This window comes from Peromyscus californicus, unplaced genomic scaffold (genome assembly GCF_007827085.1).
Source record: "Peromyscus californicus insignis strain IS unplaced genomic scaffold, ASM782708v3 Scaffold_3__1_contigs__length_106647218, whole genome shotgun sequence".
Classification (NCBI taxonomy): Eukaryota; Metazoa; Chordata; class Mammalia; order Rodentia; family Cricetidae; genus Peromyscus; species Peromyscus californicus.
The window spans coordinates 15,011,918-15,027,640 of NW_026294551.1; the positions used below are offsets into that span (position 1 = coordinate 15,011,918).

The 15,723-nt window shown below is 40.8% G+C and overlaps 1 protein-coding gene across 5 annotated transcripts in view; it reads right to left on the bottom strand.

The window, feature by feature from the left end:
- Positions 1-15,723, bottom strand: part of Helz (helicase with zinc finger) — a 156,825-nt gene that overhangs the window by 47,179 nt on the left and 93,923 nt on the right. For all 5 annotated transcript variants that reach the window (XM_052759623.1, XM_052759626.1, XM_052759622.1 and 2 more), the window contains 4 exons: positions 14,770-14,915; positions 12,994-13,141; positions 5,806-5,989; positions 3,264-3,492 (listed from right to left, as the gene is read on the bottom strand). In XM_052759623.1, the coding sequence (XP_052615583.1) occupies positions 3,264-3,492; positions 5,806-5,989; positions 12,994-13,141; positions 14,770-14,915 (707 nt within the window). The remainder of the gene's footprint in view (positions 1-3,263; positions 3,493-5,805; positions 5,990-12,993; positions 13,142-14,769; positions 14,916-15,723) is intronic.

The window sequence follows — 15,723 nt, forward strand, 5'->3', positions numbered from 1 at the left end:
GGGGGGGGGGGGTGTCACTGCACCAGGCTGCCCATCTAAGATGAATATAAAACAGCCTGCTGTCCAGTTCCTGGTTCGACTAAATGGGGCAACGCATGCCACGTACACAAGGCAGCACCTGGCAGAGATGGTGGTCAGGAGTAGCTGCTGGATTAATATTTGCTGCGGGGGAGGAAGAAGTTCACTGTATCTATTTCAGACTAATAGACAAATTCTGTTCAAAACAACAACAACAACAACAAAAAGAACAGATTAAGCTGGTGTAACACACAGGAATTATTTCTTGAAATCCCAGTAACACCTGAGAATAGCATGTTACTTTCTAATAAACAGTACACAAAGTGGGAGGGTGCTAATGAAGCCCAACTACAAAGAACTCACTCCTCCCTTCTGACAGGACCAGGGAGTCACATCACATCCCCTGGACTTGGCCTGTATTGTTAACTGTATTAGTTGGTTGGCAAAATTATTATTATTGATTTTATCACTACCAACTCTTGAGCTGGAACCATGATCCAAATGAAAGAGGCAATCAACAATCTCACCGTGTAATCTCTCCCTCTCTTGAACAGTTTATTAATTCCCTGCAAACACTTGGCTTAGCACATGAATTATTTGCAGTCCTTGGTAACCGAGATTCAGTTTGAAACAAGTTATCTGTAGACCCAGCCTAAAGTTGAAAATTAGCTCTGCACCTGACAGCAGGCCCCAGGAAGAATTCTTCACCAATCTGCTTGGAGAAAGTGACAATTCATGTCAGAGATAGACTAAAAATGCTAATCCTGTGCCGTCCAGTGTAGTCTGTCCACAGAAGATGTAGCGGCTTCTTCAATAACATTCAGGCTGCTAAGTACTTAGAATTACTTGCTAGGAGAGCACACAGTAATATGGCTCCACACTACTCAGCCCATTCATTCTCCTGAGAGTACAGAGCTGTCTGCACACACATTCTCCCATTTTATATTATCTAATCATAAACATTAAACACAAATACAAATGGCAAAACACTACAACATTCTAATATTCTAACCAACACATTTTGGATAGACAATTGAGAAACTAAAGCAAACTTCTCAGGATGGGAATAAATTAGGAGACTCGTTAATATCCTTGGCCCTGACTAGTAAGATGGCTCAGGCAGCAGAAGTGCTGCCCGTGCCTACATGATGATCTGAGTGCAACCTCTGGAGCTCAGGTAGAGGTGGAGGGAGAGACTCAATTACACAGTTACTTGTGGACATCTATATATGTGCTATAGTGTTAATGCCCACACATATATCATGCATAGGCGCGCGTGCATGAACACACACACACACACACACACACACACACACACACACACACACACACACACACAGTTCTGTAACCTAGAATACATTCCTTTCCCCAGATTTTGTCATTAGTGATTATAAACACATGGCAATAATTTTTCAGATATATAAAACTGATATCATGTGACCACACAACTGCCCCGAGGTGAGCGATGAAACCTATGAGCTTTACTTTTCTAAAGAAAAAGCTGTTCCTCCTAACGTTAGGAGCAGAGTCTTTTGTTAACAGCTTTCCCTTGGAGAAGGTACTCTAACTTGCTGCTGCACCGACGGCTCAGGGGTACATACAGTTCAGTGTGGAGGAGGCCAGGCCTACAGTCCCAGTGCTGAGGAGTATAGACAGGAGGGCAGAGGAGGAGTTGGCAGGCAGGCTCCTAGCCAGCCAGACCAGCAAACTGGTGAGCTCCAGATTCAGTGAGAGAGCCTATCTCAAAACCATAGGGTGCATGGCTCCAGTCACAGCTTAGTGGTTAAGAACACTTGCTGGCTGGAGGTGGTGGTGCACACCTCTAATCCAAGTACTCAGGAGACAGAGGCAGGCAGATCTCTGTAAGTTCAAGGCCAGCCTGGTCTACAGAATGAGTTCAAGGACAGCCAGGGATACACAATGAAACCCTGTCTGGAAAAAACAAAACACTAAAACAAACAAACCAAAAAACAAAACAACAACAAAAAACACTTGCTGTTCTCCAGAGGACCTGAGCTTGGTTCCCAGCACCCATGTCAGGTGACTCATAACCACCTGTAACTCCAGACACCTGCCCTCATGTACACATATCCATACACAAATAGACACATACACATAATTTAAAATAAAATAAAAATTAATTATACAATAAAATAGGGTGCAGAGTGATTCTAACATCAAAAATGAAATGACTGCCAGGGCATCTTAGGGATTGTCTGACTTCTTTTTACCATTCTGAACTCATATGGCAGGTTCTGTCACGCTTATAATATGCAATCAGTCCCTAGCATATCTCTCTCTTTTTCATAACAAAATATTGTAAATTTCTTTCAAAACTATTTAATCTCAGCACTCAGGAGGCAGAGGCAGGTGGATCTCTAAGTTCGAGGCCAGCCTGGTCTACAGAGCGAGATCCAGGACAGTCAGGGCTACACAGAGAAACCCTGTCTCAAAACAAAGGAACAAACAAACAAACAGAAGCCTTAAAAGAAAATGACTACAAAATTCATCAAAACTTGGAACTGAGTTTTATTAGACCATATTATATACATGTATGAAATTGTCAGAAATAAATTTAATAATAAAATTCAGTTTTTAAGGAATTAAAACAACAGTGAAGCAAGGGGAGGGGAAGCAGTAGACAGTATAAAATTTAAACTTGACCGCAGATACACACATATGCCCCACCTCGGGGCTCTGGCACCAGCTGGCCCTTCTCCCTAGACTTCAGCTGCAGGGACGCATAGCTCGCCCTGGCACTTCCAAATCACTTGAGTCACCGTGCTGGGGAGGCTCCTCTGGCCACACCCTTTCTGGTCCCAAACCACTTCATCTCATCTGTCACCCCAAAAAGCTCCTCATGCTCTTGGTTTGTTTTTGGTATTAATTTATCTAGTAAATACTATGCAATGTTCTTATTTAGTCTGTCAGTCTTCCTTTCCTACCACAGAGACAGATGTCTATGTGTTTGCTCACTGACTATCTCCAGGCTAGAGGGGTGCAGAGAACACAGACACACTTGGGGGTATCTGCTGGCTACTGACTGACTGAATATACCGCTATGTATGTACCATGAACAGCCACTAACCAACAGAGCTCTCACTAATACTGGATGTCAGGTAACATTAACAATAAGCCTGATTTTAACTCACCATGAAGTCATACAGATAAATACATGCATAAGGATGTAAATTACTCCATACTTCCCATTTAGAATCTCTCTCAATTCAGTAACACAGACTTACCTACACCTTCCAATAGAGCACAGAGCAACAGGGTCTCCCACCACAGCAACCAGGGACTGTGCTCTTGTGATGGCAGTATTGAGAAGTTTGTAGTTAGACAAAAAACCATAATCCAAGTCCTCAGTGGAGTCTTCCAGAAGTTGCTCTTTCTTTTTAATCGGTGTCTGCTTATGCTTGCAAGTGTGGCGTGTACGTACTGTGCTAAGAAACAGAACTCTGAATTGCTTTCCTAAAAAAAAAAAAAGTTGAAAACAAGGCGAGATCATCACTCTGAATCACTGATAGAATAAACCTTGCATCTTTAAAATCGTAACTGTTAAACCACAGGTACTGGTAAGACATGAGAAATCCCAACCTTATGAACAGCTGTAAGAAGTGCACAGCTGTTCTGGAAAACTGTGGTGGGTCCTCCAAAATGAAACTGAGTGACCATCTGATCCAGCAAGTCCACTTCAGAAAAACCCACCAAACTGGAAGCAAGGTCTCCAGGAGGACTTGCCACCCACACTCAATGAAGCCTTGCTCATGATGCTAAAAAGTATGACCCAGTCAGTGTCCAGACTTACCAGTGTCATTACATATAATGAGTTACTTAGCTGACGCATGCTACAACATGAATGAACCTCAGACACTGTGTTACTTGAATAAAACCTAGTCACAAAAGAACAAGTATAATTGGAGGGGAAAAGCCCTAAACTGGACAGCTCTGAGATCTGAAACGTGTCTGACCTCAAGCACTTTGGGTAAGAGCTACTCAAGCTGTACTATCTGACTCTTATAAGAGGCCCTAAAGCAGTGAAATTCACAGAGAGAAGGCAAAATAGAATAGTGTTAGACAAGGACTGGAGAAGAAGAATGGGAGTATTATTTAATGAGTACAGAGTCACAGTTTGGAAAGATGGGCAGTCCTAGTGATGGATGGGTGGTAGTGACGGCTGTGGTGATGTACCACAGAAATGAACGCACCGCTTGCCACTGAACTGCTCACATAAAAATGCTCAAAATGTTAAGTTTCGTTATGGACATTTTACCACACCAAAAAAAAAAAGTTATTATGATATTGTTTTGTATTTGAAAAAAAGATCTTGCGCCGGGCGGCGGTGGTGCACGCCTTTAATCCAAGCACTCGGGAGGCAGAGAGGCAGGTGGATCTCTGTGAGTTTTAGGTCAGCCTGGGCTACAGAGCAAGATCCAGGACAGGCACCAAAACCACATAGAGAAACCCTGTCTCGAAAAAAACCAAAACCAAAACCAAAACCAAAAAAAAAAGGATCTTGCTAAATTGCCAAGGTTGGCCCTAAATCTACTATGTGGTCCAGGTTGTCCTAAAACTCCTGGTGATCCTCCTGTCTCAGCCTTTTGAATGTTCAGATCACAAGTATGTGCCACCACCATGCCTAGCTTGATTTTTTTTTTCCCTAATCATTATTACTGGAACCAACCTTTGAGATTATCTAGCCCAACATCCACCCTACACAAGAAGTCTTTTTCTGGAAACACGGCTATTTAATCTCCTGCTAGACAGAGCAGACACGGCTGATTTCAAAAAGAAGCCTCATGGAGTCTGGGTTTGTAGCATTTGTTCCTTAGGAATCTAACATCCCTCACTGTAAGGCAAAGATCCAAACATCTGACAACAGCGTTAATATCAGTCTTTAGTTTTCTCTTCTCTACCCCACATCTTCATCTGCTCCTCACCCATGTGGATACAGAACAGAGCATCAGCTGACCTACATTTACTTTGCGAGCATTTGTGTTCATTACTAAAATAACCAATTGAGTGTGACATGGGAGAAGGGAGCCTCTTGCTTCCCATGATCTAGACACTGGAATACTCTTCGTGTTGCATCATGGACCTAACACCCCTGGGCTTTTGCTAGTGTTCACATCATCACACTACTTCATATATTTAAAGGCACAAAGTTTCTAATGACTCATTTCATGAACAGGAAAACAAGTTTGCTGGTAACTTGTCGTTTAAGGAAGTCTACGGATAAAATATTACAAATTAGTCCCCAAATACAGTACAACAGCATGTATTATGTTGTATATTGTTATATCATAGATATCCATAGCATTACTGTGGTGATAAAAAATTTTAATTTGTTTTTATTATCTTTATTTGGTATTGCAATTTTTTTTTAAAATTTTTATTTATTTATTTATTTATTTTGGTTTTTCGAGACAGGGTTTCTCTGTGTAGCTTTGCGCCTTTCCTGGAACTCACTTGGTAGCCCAGGCTGGCCTCGAACTCACAGAGATCCGCCTGGCCCTGCCTCCCGAGTGCTGGGATTAAAGGCGTGCGCCACCACCGCCCAGCTGGTATTGCAATTTTAATAAACACGCAAATTCAGCATTAGCTTGACAGGAAATGAATATATCATTGCTGGCCCAAAATAGTAAGGAGATTTCTTTTTTTCTTTTCTTTCTTTCTTTATATTACATTTCTTAAAGATCTAAGATTGTTTGAGAGAATTACAAATCCAATCTGGACACACTTTAGGCCATTTGAATAATTTGGTTCATTCCAGTTAACACTTACCTTGAACATTCAGCACCCTTTCTACATTCACATCCGAGAGTCTCTTTTTCCGAAGTTCAGCACGGATCCTAAACACCTGGTCAGCATATGGAGTCACCACACCAATACTGCCATCATCTAACTTCCCCCAGGCAACTGGCCACTTCCTTCTTAGCTCTTCTACACGCTCCACCACTTCAAACACCTTCAAACAAACAGACTTTTTTAAATTAGCACTGGTGTTTGGGCAAAGAATATGGTAACTGAAGCGGACTGATACAGGATTGCATTTTGGTAAATGTCATTTAAAAACCAACCTACAAATGGGAGTAGTACATTCCCGACATGAACATAGTAAGGAAGGTAACATTATACTCACATTTCAAACAGTAAAATCCCATAACATGACTAGTGGAAACACTGAAACCAAGACAACGTGCTGGGCAAGTGGCCACGTCTTCCACATCCCCCATTCTTAAAGTAAAAAAGGGCTGGAATGTCACAGAAAAACAGGATAGAATTACCAATGTAGGGAAAACAGGGAAGCAAGTCCACGCCACCCTGGTGCTTCTCAGTCCACTCTGGAGCAAGCCATGGAACTACCCAACCAACCAGAAGATTCCACTGAGTCCCAGGAGGACAAGGCCTGGTATTGTCCCTCTCGTCCCATACTGACAGAACTAAGGAGAACCATCCACCAGCTGCTAGGTGGCACAAGCTTCAGCTAGGATTACGATAAACCTCAAACAGACTTTCCGAATCTGTTCCCTACTTGTGGTACAAGTTCAGCCAAGCCATGGCATGAACTTTCCTATAGATTATATACAGCAAGTTGCTTGGCGCAGATTAATAAAACATGTTCGTAACTCCTGAGAGATTATTACTTAGAAAACAATTCTATCTATCTACCTACACACCTATCTACTTTCTTACTGTCTGTCTGTCTGTCTGTCTATCTATCTATCTCTATCGGGCAAGTTTAATCTATCTATCTATCTATCTATCTATCTATCTATCTATCTATCTATCTATCTATCTTTATCGGGCAAGTTTAATCCAGAAGTCAGGCAAGATTCTAGTGTCATACAGCTGAAGTGGAAATTTTTAAATGATGTCTTTTAACTATAGTATTTATTTAGTATTTACTAACAATTTCTATTTGAAATTATAATGTCTACTGCAGTAAGGAATATGAAAAGCATGTCTTTGCCTGTGTGGACAGATGTGGGGCAAACGAAACACAGGAGATAGTCTGCTGCAAAACCCCAACAGTTTCCACCATGAAGCAACAACCTAACCACTGCCCTACCCTATCACTCCATTCATATTCTTACATTTTAAGTAGCACAAAATGGTATCAAAATGAAAACTGCCTCCCAACAGACCTGCTGTACACTAGTCAAACTCAGCAAAGACTCTAGAAACTGATCAAAGAGCTTACAAGCAAGAAAGAAACGTCTATTTAATGAAATCTGCAGCCCCTGAGTAAGAACAGAGAGAGGCTTGGGCATCCATACTGGGGACTGCTTCCAGAACTGCTTCAGCAGCCAATTTCCACATCCCTCAGATCCCTGTGTTAAGGAAGCCATTGCAGGTGGTTTGAGCAACCAATAAACACTGGCAGACTCTATTTTCCACAGCTCCCACTGCAAACGGCCTGTATTGAGCAGCTAGCAGCAGCTGGGTAGAGCCTGTACCCCTGTCCCCACCTCCTACAGCACAGGGGAAGCGTACAGTCTTTCTCAGGGCAAAAACCCTATCCTATGTACATTCAGCAGCCAGTGAGAATCAGTGGATCCCAACTTCCCTTGGTCTAAATGCAGAAGATTCTTACTAGAGGCTAGAGAGATGGATCAGCAGTTAACAGTACTTTCTAGTCTTCCAGAAGACCTGAGATTGGTTCCAAGCACCCATACTAGGAGGCTGACAAACACTTGTATGTAACTCTAGCTGTAGGGGATCTAAAACTCCTTCTGGTCTCCCCAGGCATTTGTACTCAAATGTAGATATCCACACTGATACTTAATATAAATAAAATTTGTATTTTCAATAAATAGCTTTTTTTTTTTTAAAGTAAACTTCACAAACTGGTAACACTGCTAAGAAACCCAACTTCAGCTGGATCAAAGAATTAAAGGTAAGATAGCGGACGTGAAAAGATACTAGCAGGAGTCAAGAGATCTGTGCTGACAGAAGACTCGGTAAACAAGACAAGTCAGAGAATACTACCCAAAGTGAGGAAATCGATGAAGAAAAATTACCAAAGGGGCATAATTCAACTCCAACCTCTATCTAATATTAGAGAAAATCAGATGGAGAGAAGAAAAAATACATTAAACATACCCAAAGAAAATCAGGCCGGGCGTGGTAGAACACACCTTTAATCCCAGCACTTGGGAGGGAGGCAGATCTCTGTGAGTTTAAAGCCAGCCTGGTCTACAGAGCAAGTCCCAAGACAGCCACAGCTACACAGAGAAACAAAAACAAACAAATATGTGTGTTTACAAATACAAAAAAAAAAAAATGGAGCTTCATTCAGCCATCAAAAGAAAAAATACGTTTTTCTGCAGGAAAATGGATGAACTAGATCATCATATCACATCTGAAATAAGCCAGCTTCACAAAGACAAATAGCATATGTTGTCTCTCACATGGGAAACCTGGGGGCAGGTTGGGGGAGATGGTGTGGATGTGAAAGGATAATTCTCATGAGGAAAAAAAAGGGGGGAAAGAGGAGTAAACATGACCGAAATACTTGATGTACATGCATAAAAATGCCATGATGAAACTTGTTACTCTTTAAAATTATGCTAATATATGCTAATAAAAATGTCCAAGGAAATGATGGCTAAAATACATCCATACCTGATGAAAAACACATGTAAATACAATGAACTTCAAGTTAGATAAATACACCCAGATGTACACTAAGATGTGCACCCAGACATATTACAGTAAAAATGCTCAAAATCAGCCGGGCGGTGGTGGCGCACGCCTTTAATCCCAGCATTCGGGAGGCAGAGGCAGGCGGATCTCTGTGAGTTCGAGGCCAGCCTGGGCTACCAAGTGAGTTCCAGGAAAGGCGCAAAGCTACACAGAGAAACCCTGTCTCGAAAAACCAAAAAAAAAAAAAAAAAAAAATGCTCAAAATCAAAGACAAAAATGAAAGCTTAAAAACAAGAAAAGAAAAACAGCCATATTTACAAAGAGACGCTAAAGATAAACACATTAACTTCTCATCAGAAAGAGAAGGGGAATGGTGTGGGGGGAGACTGACTAGTTAATCTTACATCCAGCAAAACTTTCAAAACTGAGGGAAAATAAAGACATTTACAGATAAACAAACGGAGAGAATTCCCTACTAGCAGACTAGCTGACCACAAACACCAAAGGACATTCTTTGGTCTAAAATCAAGTGGTACCATACAGCAATGCAAATTGCTAGAGTGCCGCTAAGACTTGACCCTGACGAAAGGCAGAGCACAGCTGTTTCTTTTCCTTCCCCCTCTCAACTGATTTAAGAGCAACTGTATAAAATAATGTCAACCTACAACACATAAATACACTATGTGCTGACAGTCAGCACACAAGAGGCAGGTGAACAATTATGCCAGGTAGTCACTCAAACCACACAGAGAGGTGACGAGATCATAAACACTCAATGGGAATAGTAATATAGGCTAGTTGGGAATGCAGCTTGGTGGTGGAACACATAACTAGCATGTTCAACACCATGAATCTCTGTGTCTGTCCCATTTCTCCTCTTGGAATTGTACACACACATATAAACACACACACACACACACACACACACACACACACACACACACACACACACTTTAACAAAGTATCTTTCAAATTATTAAGCATTGACACAATATGTATGAGAATGAAAGCTGAAAAAAGGAGAGTAGATGTAGAGCTATGTAGGAGTTTCTCCATAATCCCTAAAATTTAGTTAGATAAATCTGAAAGAGATTCTGATTTTTTATATATATATATATATATATATATATATATATATATATATATATATATAGAGAGAGAGAGAGAGAGAGAGAGAGAGAGAGAGAGACATCTTAGACAACTAAATATATAATACATGGAAGTTTGCATATACATATACTTATATAATTTAAATGAAATTTCGACATCTGAGCTGACAATGATCCCCACAAGAGCCATCATAGACAATCTAACAAAACACCAGCACTAGGTATGAGAAGCACTCTTTTGAGTTACTCTTCAAGGTTGTCTAAGAGACTCCTAATACAATATATAGGCTATAGCTGTTACCCACAGAGGTGGCAGATAAATCCCTATTGCTGAAGACACCATGCACTTGGGACACAGGACCCAGAGGACACAGCTGGATCAGACATGAAATCCTCCTCCTTGGGGACTAACTTTCATGGTACGAGAAGGCACCATGGAAGCTCCAAAAGGAAAAAAGCAACCAATGGTTCTATCCAGTTATGAACCATAAACAACCAGCATGGCATGATAATCCTAAGGATACAGGACTGGCACATATGCCTTGGCAGTAACCAACAAATCCAGAATTGAACTTAAGACCCACTAAACAAGAGGGAAATCATTCCTGGTACTGGAAATCTAGCCACCTAACCAGGGCTAGAAGTCATGGATCTTGAAAGAGAACCTACAATCACCATTTTACTAATCCAGTATAATCCCTAGTTAAATCTAAATATTTATCCTTATATCCAAAAGTAAGTGTATGGGGCTGGAGAGGTGGCTCAGAGGTTAAGAGCACTGGCTGCTCTTCCAGAGGTCTTGAGTTCAATTCCCAGCAACCACATGGTGGCTCACAACCATTCATAATGAAATCTGGTGCCCTCTTCTGGCCTGCAGGCATGCAGACAGAACACTGTATACATAATAAATAAATCTTTTTAAAAAAAGTAAGTGTAATCCTCACCCTTTGATCAAGGAAATTTCTCACCATTAACAGAAAACCACAGTTGATGAAAATGTAGAGTTGTAAAGTCCAGTTCCAACTGATACTTATCCATAACACAACTCCTGGACCTGAGGCTCAGGAATTATTTCAGAAGAGGTGTGGAAAGATTTTAAAAACCAGAGGCACAGGAAATTTGCTATGAGAATTTGTCTCCTAGAAACGTCAGAGAAGCTAACCCATAAAGTCTGACTAACATGATTGCATAAATATGACCTGAGCAAGGATGATACCAATAGACAGCGAACATGGAAGGGGGAAGTTCATTAGACCTTTATCCTAGACAAAGAACTAGAGGCAACTGAGGGATGCTGAGAGCAAGAGAAATGGTCTTCCCCAGGGAAGAGCACAGCAATCAGTTACCCAATTCTAAGTGGTCAGCCCTGAAAACATACACGTAATATTATACAGACTAAGCAGCTTGTATTTATATATTTGGGGGGGGGGGATTATATATAGAGATACACACACACACACACACACACACACACACACACACACACACACATACACACATACATACATACATACATACATACATACATACATACATGTGTATAAAACAAGGTAAAAGAGGCCATGAATTTCAAAGAGAGTAAGGGGATATATGAAGGAATTAGAAGGAGGAAAGAGAAGGGGGAAATGATATAATTAATAATCTCAAAAATAAAAGTTGTGATTAAAAATAATAATAGCAAAACAAGCAAATACATTTAAATAAACAAATACATACATGTATATATAAATGAAATAATTAAAGAAAGCCCAAGTGGGATTAAAAATCATTTAATCCCAGCACTTGGGAGGCAAGGCAGACAGATCTCTGTGAATTCAAAGCCAGCCTGGTCTACACAGTAATTTCCAGGCCAGCCAAGGCTACATAGTGAGACCCTGTCTTGGAACAATGCAGGGTTTGTGAATATGATCAAAATATATTATATATGTGTATGAAATTAATACCATTAATTATCTAATTAATATATGCTCTAAATTTTTTTCCCTTGAGACTCAGCTTCAGTAAACTGGAATCTGGTTTTCTGTCTGTGGAAAAGCCCCTGGGCAATGGACCTCAAAAAATTTTGACAGCAGTAACTCATGTGACTGAACAACCATGCTCTGGGTAAGTTCAAAGTCTCTTGAAATTTCTTTAAAGTTACATGTTTAATATTTAAAAGTAGCACAAATGTTGTCTTTGCATTTTCATAACATAAACAGAATTTTTCCCAAAATACTTTCAGTCCAGTAAAGTCGTGCTCAACATATCCTACAGCTTGGAGAGGACCTGAAAAACATACCACAAAGGAACAAGGGCCCAGCTGCTTGGCTATGACCCCTGGTGCCACATGAGGACCTCAGCCCCTTTCTAGAATGTAGGCCCTGCTTGTTACTCTCTGTCAGCCCCCCTCTTACCAAGACCGACTTCCAGACTTCCAGCCTGAGTGGAAAAAAAACCAAAAAGAGCTGTACGGCTACCTTCAGTCTTGCCATCTTTAAAGAAAAGTTTACCTGTTCCTAAAATTAAATGGCACAGACTAATGAAAATGTCAGGCTTCTTGGCTTGGAGCTAGGGTCTAAGCACATGGCACTACATTCTAAACTCTAAACCCCTGGTCAATTGTTAAAGGGACATAGGAGTTCCTGTTATGTAACAAAAGCCGTTTCTCTGTAAATACAGGGAGCAGAGATTAGGAATGAAACACACACACTTCCTTCACCTTCCTGTGACAGCTGGAACCTTAACCACAGGCTTCCTAGTCTGCCAGTTTGCCTACTGCCTGATCTGACCCTCAGGACACCCATACCCTCTCTGGAAAGCAGAAACTGGAAGAGCACATTACGAAGCCCCTGATGAGACAGTGAGGCCAAGGTTGGAGACTGTGTGGCCTCTCCAAAGCACAGTATTCTGCAATTCAACTCTTTCTCATTCAAAATGATGTCTCCTTTGAGCTAGAAATTTAACCAGTCTGTTTTAGACTTGAGCCAATAATGCTCTATGTTAGAATATGTTGGTTTTTTCTAACAAAGTTGTGTTTTCTGTTTTAAAATTATTACAAAAAGAAAATCGAATTTTTTTCTCCTGTAGATTCATCTTAATAAATAAATGTAAAGTTTGCTCAATTTTCTTGTAAAGGAAATCAACACACTATAAACTGTCAACCCTGAATTTGAAATGAATGCTCAACAGACTCAGACCAAGAAAAGACTAAAATCAGCATGAAGAACTAAGATACCTCTGCATTGTTATAAAAGGCTGTGCTATTTTTCTCTTGTACGTCTTCCCCTCGTGCAGTAAAGAACGTTAGTGGGTAGAAGTCCTTGTGTGCTGGCTGCTTTCCACTGGCCATCAGTTTACCCTCATAGAAAAGCTCAGAGGTATAGCTGCAGAAAAAGAAAAGAACAAAGGGATCTATCAGCCAAATTAATTTCACCTACACAAAAACCCACTGAATTCTAATACTAATTTATGTCCACAGTTAATTTTTGTCCAAACATTGAATACTCATGATGCCAATAATTTCCCAAAAATATGGACAGTGGTAACAGAGAAGGTCCCTATAACACCATTGTTAAATGCACCCATTTTGTAAGAAATGAAGCCAGAATACAAAAGAAATGATGAGCATTCACTACTAGCTGAACTCTCTGCTCTGAGAAAAAAATCCCTAAGCTGCGTTTTCTTAGTTAACATGTAATCTCACTCATGCGGATCATACACTGCCATGTATCACCTAACAACCCTTTGGTCAACAACAGACCCCATGGACTATACCAGAGTTGAAAACCTCCTAGCACATCCAAACCACAGCAGCAAGAGGTCCCCGCCTCTGTGGTGATGCTGGTAGAAACCCACGAAGGACAGTGATGCACAGTAGGTCTGTTCCAAAGTATTGCTTTATGCACTTACTCTAGTTTGTTATTTCCGAGTGTACCTTTCCACCTATAGAAACATGTCTGTAGAGTGGTCTGTCCCATCATACCGGCAGTCTCCTACATCTCATGTTCATCACGAGACCGAGTTAGAAGACTGGTTACTGTTTAGGTCTGTGAAAAGCGTTCTGATACTCACACAATAACAAAATTCTAATGACAGGTCTCAGACTGCAGCCTAGGATTAAGTGATGGTGACTGCACGTGCAAACACAAAAATGCACAGACTTGGATACAATGCATTGACTGCAGTCTCCAACTGTAAAGGGAACACATTGTCTAGTACTAAACTCTTCACTGACTACAAATGGATGGAACTATGAAAAAGGATGACAGTGTGAGATGGTGACAGAACATAATCTATGCAATGCTTCCAGTGAGATCTAAAAATGGTTTCCACAGGCATGACAGAACAGGTATTACTAAATTATAGGAAGCTTTCACAGCTTGTTTCTGGGGTGGATGTTGACTGGCAAAGAGCACACAGGGGCTCCCAGGTGGCCAGGCTCTACTCCTTCAGCTGGAGCTGGCCATAAGACTCAGTCACCCAGATGTCATGTAGAGGATGACTCTTTTATACATGTGACTGTATTTAAAAGGAGTCTTTAAAACTGTGTTAGAGGTTTCTCCTTCCATTGCCTCCCTTTCTCTTCAAATAGGTGACGTAGGCATGTCATTCTTCATACAGAGCATGTATTAATTCATAGAACAGCGTATCATGACCAGTAACACAGGCATGTCATTCTTCATACAGAGCATGTATTAATTCATAGAAAAGTGTATCATGACCAGTACCACAGGCATGTCATTCTTCATACAGAGCATGTATTAATTCATAGAACAGCGTATCATGACCAGTAAAATCTGAAGTTTTGGTGCTCATACTGCATTATTTCTTATGAAGAATCACAGCTTTAGATTTTGAAGTATTCTTTTAAAAACACAAGTCAGGCATAGTCTGTAACACTCAGAGATCACAAATAATCTACCTAAAGTCACCTGTGCCTGGCCATGTGCTGGCCGGCTTCCCTCCCACAGCCCACAGGAAGCGTGAGTTGGAGGGGACAGCTCACACCTACTTGATGATAGCTTCATGGGAGCGGTAGTTCTCACAGAGGAGGATCCTACATGGAAACTCGGCAGGGTAATGCTCGTAGAGTCGATCAAGTAATGAAACGTGAAGGTTTCTCTCCCTGGCAAACTCGCTGTAAACAAAAGGACTGAGCTGTAAAAGACAAATATACAAAAAAAAAATTAACCAGATATAAAAACAGTACTTTTAAATCTACTTATACAGTCTTCTACACTAAAACTTCTCATGTATTTAACATGCTGAATGTTGGAGCAAGCCACCCCAAAAAATTACTCATATTGTCTACAAACCATTTTATACACTAATACAAGGGATTAGATGAAATTTCCTACTTAGTGTAGTACAGTAACAGAGTCTAGAGTTCCTACAGTTACACAGGGCCCCTCCTACACAACTTAATTTAAAGAGCGTAAATCAGTTACTTCACCAAAACCAATCAATTCTTAAAATATAAACTTGGCGGCTGACGAGACGGCTCAAGGGGTAAAGGGGATTGCCATCAACTTGATGGCTGGAGTTTGATCCTGAGGACCCAGCTGGTGGAAGGAGAGAACTGACTGCTGCAAGTTATCCTCTGACCTCCACATGCACAGCACACACACACACACACATACACACACACACACACACACACACACACACTAAATAAATAAATTACGTTTTTAAAGGATTTACTTTAAAAATAAAATAATAAATTCAGACAGGATGTTGTGGCACACACCTGAATCACAGAACTTTTTTTTTAAGATTTATTTATTTATTTAATGTCTATGCATGTACAACCTTATGCCAGAGAGGGCATCAGATCCCACTATAGGTGGCTGTGAGCCACCATGTGGGTGTTGGGAATTGAACTCAGGACCTCTGGAAGAGCAGCCAATGCTCTTAACCACTGAGCCATCTCTATAGCCCTGAATCACAGAACTTAAGAGACTGATGC